The sequence below is a fragment of the Camelus bactrianus genome, chromosome 19 (assembly GCF_048773025.1).
Source record: "Camelus bactrianus isolate YW-2024 breed Bactrian camel chromosome 19, ASM4877302v1, whole genome shotgun sequence".
Taxonomy (NCBI): Eukaryota; Metazoa; Chordata; class Mammalia; order Artiodactyla; family Camelidae; genus Camelus; species Camelus bactrianus.
The window spans coordinates 11,612,477-11,623,257 of NC_133557.1; the positions used below are offsets into that span (position 1 = coordinate 11,612,477).

Below are 10,781 nucleotides of genomic sequence, written 5' to 3' on the forward strand. Positions count from 1 at the left end.
CACCATCAAAATATTTATTAAAACCAAAGCAGAGGGAACAGAGCTGTTAAGAAGGCAAATCAAAGTGCAGATTGGAGGGTGGGGCAGAGCAAGAAGTGGGGTGAAGGGGGGCACTTCAAATGCCACAGGAAGGACCCCTGTGGTCTGGGCTGGGGGGGAGGCCCTTTACCCCACCCCTCCTGCCCACCCTGTCAGTGAAGGTCCCCCACTCACCTCTCCCATCTCACATCCATCCTGGGGGCAGCTGGGGCCCTGCAGCGACCCCATGGGGAGGGAACACCCCCTCGATCCACCCATGGCTGTCAGTCAGTCAGTCTGTCTCCCTCCCTCACTTTCCCAATAAATAAACCACTCAGGCCTCAGCTCCTTCGGAGTGGGACAAAGAACAGCTCAGGGACCCCTGCCCTCGCTCAGGGGTATGGGGAGTCACAGCATCAGCCCCACATCCCTCCTACCCTTTGCTGGTGCCCCAGGCTTGACAAAAAGGCCTTGATAAATAAATAACGCTCCATTAAAGCTTCGATCAGAAAAACCTTTAAGACGACAGAAGTGCTCTCGCTGTCCTGCAAACAAGCAGGCCAAGACCTTGCGGCCTGGCCTGATCAGCACGCGGGATTCTGGGGGCAGGTGGCCACCCTGGGCCTCGTGGGGCCCCTGGAGCAAGGAGACCAAAAGTGCAGTTAGAGCCCCCAGCACGCGCACACATGGACTCATGCACACACACGTGGACACACTGGGGCGTGTTTGCAGTGCACGCACAGATGTGTTCACCTTCATTCCCCGGTACATGCACACACACATGCTCACACACCACTCACCCCGTGTACACACATGTTGGGTGTTGGGTACATGCACATACACACCACAAACAGAATCCTTCCCTTCCTGGCTTGCTCAGCCTCCTGGCAGTAGCCAGACTCCAGAGCTAGAAGCTTCTGGAGACAGGAGAGAGGGGCATAAATTAAACATTTCCAATTAGGCTAGGAGGACGGCCAGGGGCAGGGGGCTCCAGGGCTGCAGAGACAGGGTGGGCATCTCAGGAGGCCCTGGTCCCCCTAAGCCCCGTCAGAAATCCAGGGGAGTAAGGTCCCCAAAGTCACAGTCGAAGAGGTCTCTGATGCCCTCGCCCTCTTCAAGGCCAAAGTGGTAGTCGAGGGCCTCATGGGGGGGGGATAGGCTGATGAACTCCTCAGGGAGGAGGCCGGAGAAGTCCTCCCGCACATGCTCCAGGAGCGAATCGGCCGCCACCAGCGGGGACAGGCGGTCCTCGTCCGCGGGGGCCCGCAGGCCACCCATCCGGGAAAGCAGAGGTTCTGGGGAGACGGGGGAGCATCACAGGCCGGGGACACCCCGGCAGGGAGGGCAGAGGGGCTGTCATACCTGCCCACCCACCTGGGAGAGGGTCCCTGCCCCACCCCACCCACCCACCCTTCACCCACCTTGCTCCAGGCTGAGTAGGGACTGACTGGGATCCGTGGCAGGGGATGAGGGGGGAGATGATGGTGGTGGTGGCACTGTGGTGGCAGGGTCAGCTGCCCTGTCCTCCTCCCCGGAAGCTGCCCCCTGGGACGGGGTCTTCCCAGGGCTGATCCCGCCCGCACTCTCCTCAGGGCACAGGAAAACGTCGATGGGGCCTTGTTTGCTCTTAAGGGAGATCTGAAAGGTCTGGGTGGAGGCAGCAGGCAGGGTAAACTGAGGCTCTGCTGACCACTATCCCAACCCAACCTGTCCTGGTTGGGTCTAGAGTCCCAGCTCTCACCTCTGAGGAGTCCACGGCTTGAAGCTGGGTCTCGGGAGGGGCCTTGATCACCATGACCATCTGCTCTGCAGGGTCGGCGATGCTACGAAGGTCCTGGCAGGTCACGTAGGCCAGGGTTGGTGGAGTCAAGGACCACATGACCTTTGTCTTCTGGGGACCACCCACCCAGACAGCTTGTAAGGCAGAGCCCACACCTGCCTAGTCACTCTTGTCCTCTCCATCTCCCACCCCAGGGCCTGGCACATAGTTGGTGTTCAAGCCTGTCTCATGCCCCTGAACCTCAATTTCCATATCTGTACAATGAGACCACCCTCTACCCATCTAGTCACAAGGTAATGATGGTTACCTGCAATAATTTCATGTAAATTACTTAACTTCAGGCTTGGCACTGAGAATTTATTCTGACTCATGACCTTGGTGTTAATTAGTGGTTATCTCCAAAATGTATAAACATAATTTGGGTATTCACTTAAAAAAAAGAAAAGCTTATTTTAAAATAAAGTTTCTATTTTTATAAATAAAAGACAAATTAAAAACTTCTATCTCTAACCTTGAAGCTACAACCATGTACTGAATCACTGTATTAAATAAATGTTATTTCTGGTACTAGCTTTTCTTATTTTAATCTGTACAATTTCAAAATAGGACTATTTTCTCCTTTTACAGACGAAGCTGAGGTTCTAGAGGTTAAGTAATTTGTCACACAGTGAGTAAATGCTGAGCCAGGACTTGCATACAAAGTCAGAACCCTCTCCTGAATCCAAGCCCTCGGGGAGCCTCTCTATTCCCACTTGAATGGGGCCACAGCCACCCTCCAGGCAATTCAAGGATATCGCTGGCTGTCAGCATCCTCGGAAAGCAGACGCAGCTGTGTGGTGCAGATATGGATCAGGTGGTCCAGCTGCCGCTCGCTCTCCTGCAGTTGCCGGAGGTCCTGGGTCAGTCCTTCAAGCCGCCCACCAATCCCCACTGCTGCGTGGCTGCCTCTGTGGGGAGGCAAAGGGAGGGTTAGCAGCTCCCGGGCCTTCTGTCCAGGAGCTCTGACCCTCAGCAACCAGTCTGCTGCTGCCTCTATTCTGTGAGACCCAGGTGAGCCCTTGCTCCTCTTTGGGCCTGGCTCCTCAGCTGGGAAACAGCAAAGGGCTGAAGCTGGGCTCTGAGGCAGAATGGCTAGGTTCAAAGTCGGGCCTGAATGTTTGTAAACACCCACACATCCCTCACAAGGGGCTGGATAAGTAAATGATGGCACAGACATGCCATGGAACACTATGCAGCTGTTTAAAAAGATGAGGCATTAGATGCAAACACAGAAGCATTTCTAAGACATGTCGACTGGAAAAAAGAGATGCAGAATGGATTATTTACCAAAAATGAAAAGGCAAATGTGTCAGAGAGAGAGTAAGATGACCAGAGAAAGAGGTGAGAAGAGAATAAAACAAGAATTAACAAGAATAAAACAGCTATGTTAGACAATCTCATCAATGGTAATGGAAACCAGGACAGGGGTCACCTGGTGGAATGAGGGTGGACAACGTCTGAGGAGGGGCACAAGGGAGCTTTCTGGGGCGTTGTAAATGTCCATTATGCTAATTCACATGGTGGTTACCCAGGTGAAGACATATGTAAAGTCACACTGAGCTGGATACGTAAGATTTGTGTTCCTTCCTGCACCTGTCACCTCAGGGAAGCCTCAGTTTGGAGCTATAGGATGAGGATGCAGGCAGTCACAGTGGGTACTGCCATCAGCTTCTCCAGACTGGCCCAGACCCAGACCTCTGCCCACTCCGTTAAGCTGGTACCTACAGCCACTGGATGTGATTCTTGGACTTCTTGGCAATGAGCTGGATGCCCTCGAGGACGTTGGTGATGTCGTAGATGCGCCGTTTCTGCACTTTCAGCACCTCCGCTGCCCAGTTCAGGTCGACAACACCATCAGCCGAGCGGCTCAGCAACTCCAGGAAGCGTTTGGTGGTCAGATTCAGCGATGTCTCATAGCGTGACTTCTCCCCTGGCGATTTCACACCTGGGGAGCCAAGCAGGGCATGGTCCCTCAGCACCACCCCCAGCCAGACTGGCCTCCCTGGCAAGGCAGGGCAGGAGGATGGGAGTGGGGGGCAGGTGGCTCCTTCCCCTTGGTGAGGCCAAGCAGGGAGGCCCTGTGGCTGCTGTCTGCCAACCACAGCAATCCTCTTTCGGCCGGGCAACTCCCCACCCCCCAGGGCTTGGGGAAGCCATGTCAGGCGGCCACTCCAGCTGCCCCTTGGGGCCCCCAGAGGACTGGCTCAGGCCCAGGCCTGTCAGACCAGAGCTTAGTTTGCAAGCATGTTCATCTGTCCATACCCGCAACCTGGGCCCGGTCAGGGGGCCTGCCCTAGACCAAGCTCTGGGGGTACCTTTTCCTGGGTGGCGGCCTCTGCCCCGAGCTGGCCCGCTGCTCTCAGCCAGGTACTGATGGTCAGTTTCCAGGTCCAGCCTCCGCTTCACCTACAGCAACAACCATGAGAGGATGTCCAGTAACCAGGAGAGTGGGGCCACAAGAGACCTGGCTGAGGGCTTGGTGCTACTGGGCTGCCCTCTGCTTCAGTTTCTGTACCAAGATGCCTAAGTGGTGAATCCTACCCCACTCAACTGGAAGGCAGAAAACCTGAGTTCAAACCTTAGTTCCACCACTAGCTCCCTGGGGGCCTGTGATAGTTTGCAAATTTTTGATGCTCCTCCTTCCAAAAGATGGAGCCTAATTCTCCTCCCCTCAAGTACAGGCCAGATCTGGTATCTCACTTCTATGAACAGAAGGTGGCAGAAGTGATGGTGTGCCACTTCTGAGACTGGGTCATACAGGCCCTGGAACTTCCTCCTTGCTCTCTTCATTGGGTCACTCACTCTGAGGGGGAGCCAGCTCCCACGTCATGCAGGCACTCACACAGCCCTAAGGACAGGCCCAAGTGGCAAGGATCTGAAGCCTCTCCCAACAGCAACACAGGTAAAGTTAGAAGTAAAGTGTCCAACCCTAGTCATGGCTTCTGATGACTGCAACCAGGGCAGCAGCAACTTCAGAAGAGACTCTGAGCCAGAAGCCCCTAGCTCAGTCTTCTCTGAATTCCTGGGCCCCAGAAACTGTATAGTAATATATATTTAAGTCATTAGAGTACAGGTCCCCGAGGCAAGTCACAGTCTCTCTCTGGTTTCTAACTGTGTGAATATGGCAACACAATAATAGCTCCATTTTACAGATACAATTGAAGCCCACAGATGCTCAAGGTGATACACGCAGGAAGTGGCAGAGCCAGGATTTCTGCCTGGACGCCCTCTGGTTTAGTTACACTGCTACAGGATGGAGGTCTCACAGGCATCCTGACCAAAACCAGCCTCCCCCTCCAGAGGGTTTCCTGAGCTAGGACCCCTTTCAGCTCCACCCGCTGTCCTCATCACAGCGAAAAAACGCTGTCACCACAACCACCAGCACCTCCCACCTGGACCACTCAGCTGTCTTCCTACTGGCCTCCCTGCCTCCATCTGTCTCCCTTCACCTTAGTATCCTCATCTGCCACCACTTCTCCATATGAACTTCTGTTGAGACATGTTTATTCACACACCTGTGCCTCTAAACCTTTGCCCATGCTGATTTCCTGCCCGGATTGCCTGCACCTCCCTCCCTCCAAATTCACATCAATGCTTCCACCTTGGTGGGCAGGCACCTTAGCCATCACTTAAGTCTTTCAGATCCTGCAGTAGAAACTGAGTCTCCTCTCCCTCATAACTGCCTCAAATCCACCCTTTCATGGTCTCTCGCTACAAATTTCTGCAGATGTGTCTGTCTCACTCAGAAGCCAGGGAGCCCCTCGGAGGCGGGCACTAGGTCTAAATAATCTCTGTACGCACGGCCTGGCATGGGGCCTGGGCATGAAATGTTTGCTGAATGAAGCACCCCACGTGCTGATGGACCAGACACTCTCTCTCAGACCCGCATTGTGGATCCCCTCAGGCATCCATGGATAGCAGAGCTGACATGTACTGATTGCTTCCTGTGTCCTAAGCACTGCTAGGTAAGTGCTTCACCTGCATGCAATCATCAAACCTTCCAGCCACCTTGCAGCAGGTGCTACAATGTCTTCCACTTCCTGAGGTACTGCCCCTTGCAGAGGTTACACAGTGGGAGGCGGAGCCAGGACTTGAACCTTAGTAGGCTGGGCAGAGCCCCCAATTCAGACCTACCACAGGTCCTTCCTCTCTAGAGCCTAGTCTAGAAACCAGGTCCCCACAAGCCCACCAGAATGCACCTGCTCTCCAAGCTTGCCCCTAGGGCCTGAGCCCTAGCATGCTCCTGCCAACTGCACCCCTTTCCTTCTTCCTGTTCCCCATACCAGTGCTCACCCTGAAGGCAGGTAAATACTATACCTAAACCAAGGGCTTGAGCAGTGGGATGCCCATTTCTGCCACTGATTTCTAGACATGCAGGCACTGGGACCCCGAAAGGCAAGGATGAAGACACACAGAATACTGGTGAAAAAAATCTGCATGACTCAAACACCTATCCAAGGGAGGGGCGGCAAAAACTGTTTCACCCAGCCCCTGGAATACCACGCTGCTGTCTAGAAGGACTGAGGCAGGTTGATACAGAATCCTCTCAAAGGCATGTAGACAAGAAAAACATTATAGAGCAGTGCATTTATGTCATCTCTTTTGGGGATTAAAAAGCTCATGAAACCATTTTTCTCTGGTTCAGTTTCTATCATTATAGAATCCATTTCAGGGGTAACCCCTGTATGGGGAGAGGACATCATTGCCTTATCTCTAAAGTGTGGATGGTGCACTGTGTGAACACAGAAATAGGGGAAAAACTTCCATTTTTAAAACTTTACAAAAAGATGTCATAACCACCTTAAAAAAAAAGCATAGGATCAAGAAAAGAAAAAAGGAAAAACAGGGCTGGAATCTTGTCCCCCTCAACTTTCTAATCTCTTAACTCTTTTTTCTATAGTAAATGTGTACTATTTTTAGTTTGTTTTGTAACAGCCATGACAACAGGTGGAGGTAGACAGGAAGGGCTGGGGGGAATGGCTGAACTGCACAGAGCCTTGTAATCAGGAGGTGCTCAATGAATGGTCACCTGTGCAGAAGCTGAGCCTGTAGCTTGTTTCAAGGACTGCCCCAAACAAATGCCAGTGCAGAGGGTCATTGGAGGCCACAGCTCATATGGCCAGTGGCTTCCCAAAGATAAAATTTAGTGGGTGTTGGAGGGCAAAAGCTGGGCCTATGTTTCTGGACTTCAAGTCCAGAACGGCACCAGCCCCCACCCCTGCTCACAGCAGAAAATGCTTACTAGCCCTTAGGTACTGTGAAGGCAGAGGCACCCTACCTGCCTCATGAGTGCTCCCTAACTCACAACTGTTGAATGAATGGAATGCTTAGGCTGCCCTTGACACCAGTGGGGGTGGAGCAGAGGGCATATGTCCTCAGTCCAGTCCCTAGAAGTCCCTGAGCCTGAGCTCAGTTCCCGGAGGGCAGGACTCACAGCCCTGAGCCTGAGTAGTTGTCAATCAGCTAATGGAGGCTACTTGTCCTGGCCCCAAGCTGGTACCCACAGGGACAGGTCACAGGGGTATAGCAGACAAGCTAGGTGACCCACCCCGGTACTAACTTCTCTCTCACTCATTAGGAGGAAGAGACCCTGGGCTTTCTTCAGCCTCTATTAGCATCTCCAGGAAGCAAGGCATCCCAGCAGTTAACCATTCAGGAAATCTGGGCCGGTCCCACCACTCACTAGCTGAATTACTAGGGAAGGTTCAAATATCTCTAAGTCTCAGCTTCTCTACCTGTAAAAGGGGAAGGTTGTTGAGAGAGTTAATGAGTTAATTGGGGAAAGTGCTTGGCACAGAGCCTAACACACAAAACAGTCTCAAAACAATGGTGGCTGCTATTGTTATTATTAGCATCTCGGTGATTCCGGAAGGAAGGCCGAACTGGGCAAGGGGCCAAGGGGGTTGGGGGACCCTTGCAGGGATGCCTCAAGGACCTGCTGCCACCCAGGCCCCCATCAGCAGTTGGGCAGCTTCTACCTCCTTGCCCTGGGCCCTGCCTCATCCCTCCCACTTGCTCCAAGCCCTGCACTGAGACCCCATCTTGCCTGGCCCGCCCCTGCCTGCCTATCCATGCATCACCTTCACCCACAGGCTGCGCCAGTCAAACTGGTCTCCACACCCTGTCCTGCAGCCCACAGGTCCAAGATCCATTCCCTCCTCCCCGTGTAATTCAGCCGCTTCTTCTGGGGCCCCCCAGTCTGAGCTGGTCTTGAGCCTCTTGCTGCTCACAGAGCACTTTATCAAGGCATCTCGCTGGGGCATTTACCCTCTCCTGCACTGGGGACCTCCTCTCCAGCTCCCAGAGGCCCAGCCCACCCAGTATTTCCACTGGGGCCCAGGGGTCTGCCTGACTGATTAATGAGGTTCCATGGCAACCAGGGCCTAGGAGGGTAGAGGGTGGCAGATGGAAAGACAGGCAGAGGGAGGGGATCAGCAGCTGGCCCAGTCACCCCGCCCCTGCAGAGGAGGCCTCCCAGCCTGGCGGCCTGTCCCTAAAGGCCTGGAGGGCCAAGCCTGCACCTGGCAGTCAAGCATCGAAGCAGGAAGGTCTCCTTAATAGCTCTTCAACGATCTAGTCCCAGGATGCCCCCCCTTGATCTCCCCCAAGCAGCCATGCCCACCACTCAGTCACAAGTTCTGGTCTGAAGCCAGCAGGCCTCAGTTCAAATCCCATTTGCAACCTTGTGACCAGGGGGCAAGTCACTTCCCGTCTCTGGTCACAGTTCAGATGGGCACAGTGACAACACCCAGCTCACAGCATGGATGTGAGTTTTGGCTGGCTTGAAGTCCGCCAGAGGCCTGGCATGCAGTCAGCGACAGCTGAATACACGTGGGCCATTATTATCATTGCGTCTGACCCTCGAGCAGCTCCAGCAAGGAAGCTGAGGCCCAGAGCACAGTGGAGCAAACAAGGACTGGCCCGAGGTCACCCCGCACTGGGGCGGGGCCCGGAGGCCTGAAGCAGGCTCGGCACCGCCCAGCCCGGGCGCCTCAGCCCACCCACCCCCGCCCCCGTTGCCTCTGGGCCAAACACCGCGCCCCACTCGGGCCGGCGCGGGGGTCCAGGCAGCGCACTCGGCCCAGTGTCCCTGGTGTCCGTACCGGCGGGCGGCCGAGCGCCGGGCGCTGCGCGCTGGGTGTGGGCCGGGGCGCCTGCGGCGTGGCGAAGAGCAGCAGGTCGGGGTCGCGGGGGCCGGCTGTGGGCGCGGCCGGGCCGGCGGGGGCCGGCGGGGCGCTGGCGTCCTGCGCCGTGGAGATGATGACGATCTGCGAGGAGTCGAGCAGCCGCAGCGCGCCGGCCCCGAGCAGGGCCTCCAGCGCCGGCGCGCATGGGCCGCCAGCGGGGGCCCCTGCCACGGCCATGGCGCTCACGGCCCGCGCGGCCCGGGTGGCAGGCGGCGGCGGCGGCGCGGGCCCATGGCGGCAGGCCGCGGCGAGGGCTCGATCCCGCTCCGGGTCCCGCTCCGCCCCCGGCCGCGGCTGCCTGCAAAGTCCCGGCCACTTTTACGCGCCAAATCCTTTTTGCCGCGAAAGAGCCACGAGCCGCCGACCGCTACCACCATTGGCTGTTAGGGCTATGACGGAGGCGACGGCGACGGCGCCCATTGGCTGCAACACGCCGGGCCGGCAGCAGAGGGCGGGACGGGGCGGCGGCGCGGGGCAGCACGGCCAATCGCCGGTTGGGGCGCGCGCAGGCTTTGTCCGGGGGGTGCCAGGCGCGTTCTCACTCTCCGCCCCCAGCGGGGACGGCCCCGGTCCGAGGCGTGGTGGCCCCACCCCTTCTCCGATGCACCCCATTCTGCTGATGCCTCTATGTGGAGACATTCAGGACAGAGTGTCCATTCTGCACATCTCACAGTCAGCAGACACCACGTGACCCCAGAACCCCCACCTGTGGCCCCAACACCCTCAGGCCAGATTTCTAGAAACGGACCCCCACATTTCCTGGGTTCTCAGGCCCATCTGCAAAACCCCAGCCCTTCCTCAGTTTGCCCCACCGAGGCCACTTACTTTCAAATCCTGCACCCTCCCTATTCCTCTCGCACAGAGACCAAGTTCGAGGGAGCTGCCAGGAAATGTGGAGGGACATCCGACCCACTGTAGCTTGGGGCTTTTCTACAAGCCCTCTTGTAGCTGGAATCTCTTCAATAGCCAATGCACAGCTTCTGCTTGAACTGATTCATTCACTCGTTTATTCAACAAACATTTTGAGAGCCCTCTCTGTGCCCCATTAATGACTCCTGGCCCTAAGGAGCTCACAGTTTATTGACAAGTGGAGGCAAGAAACAAGGAGGTAACAAATGTTTGCAATATAATGAGGAATTTCCACTGTTAGAGTAATTCCACGTTAGATCTCACAAAGGGAGGAGGTGAGGGTGCTGAGCATGAAAATGCATTTAATCCGGAGGCCCTGGGACCTCTCCATCAGGCATTTCTCATTGCTCAGATCAGCTGATTTGAGCAATACTGTCCTCTCCTCCGTACCAGACTTTTTGCCAGCACTGAGGGCAGAGATGTGAAAGGCCTGATAATTTCTATGAACTTGCCTGCCATCTGGTGGGGATGACCCATCAAAAAAAGTAGCTAAAAGTCAATCAAAAATGAAATCCCTAGGCCTAGTACAAACATCCTTCTTCCAGGGAGCCCTCTGGTGTTGGAGTTACTCAGTTCCTCCACTGCACAACACTGTCTCTGTTCTAGCACTGTCCCCACCTTCAATTTCTCTATCTGCCTCCTCTATGAAACTAGAAGCTCCAGTAGGGCCTCTTCCCAACACAGGCCTGGTATAGAGCAGGTTGAGAAGAAACAGAGGCTGATGCTGGGGACTACTTGGAATGCAATAAGAAGGCCCTGGTTCTCCAAGAATAGTCCTTAGGCTCCTGGTTTCAGAATCACCTAGGTACTTGTTAACTTTGGGTCCCAGCCCAGTTAACCCCCAGCCC

At 55.4% G+C, this 10,781-nt stretch overlaps 2 protein-coding genes across 3 annotated transcripts in view; both read right to left on the minus strand.

Annotated features, from left to right (window-relative positions):
- Window positions 1-9,326, minus strand: E2F1 (E2F transcription factor 1). Its single transcript, XM_074347146.1, has 7 exons — window positions 8,941-9,326; window positions 4,153-4,243; window positions 3,563-3,782; window positions 2,593-2,745; window positions 1,760-1,874; window positions 1,440-1,665; window positions 1-1,313 (listed from the first exon to the last, which is right to left on the minus strand). The coding sequence occupies exons 1-7, from the start codon at window positions 9,199-9,201 to the stop codon at window positions 1,066-1,068; spliced, it is 1,314 nt and encodes a 437-aa protein (XP_074203247.1). The 5' UTR covers window positions 9,202-9,326; the 3' UTR covers window positions 1-1,065.
- PXMP4 (peroxisomal membrane protein 4) overlaps window positions 4,153-10,781 on the minus strand; it is a 25,999-nt gene continuing 19,370 nt past the window's right edge. The window contains exon 7 of one of the 2 annotated variants that reach the window (XR_012500603.1): window positions 4,153-4,243. The gene's annotated coding sequence lies outside the window, so the exon portion shown is untranslated. The remainder of the gene's footprint in view (window positions 4,244-10,781) is intronic. The other variant, XR_012500604.1, reaches the window with a different exon arrangement.

Coding starts and splice junctions, on each gene's coding strand:
- E2F1 (XM_074347146.1), bottom strand. CDS start 9,201: ATGGCCGTGGCAGGGGCCCCCGCTGGCGGCCCATGCGCGCCGGCGCTG. Junction 4,244..8,940: donor CGGCGCTCGGCCGCCCGCCG/GTACGGACACCA, acceptor TTGTTGCTGTAG/GTGAAGCGGAGGCTGGACCT. Junction 1,666..1,759: donor AAGCCGTGGACTCCTCAGAG/GTGAGAGCTGGG, acceptor GCCTCCACCCAG/ACCTTTCAGATCTCCCTTAA.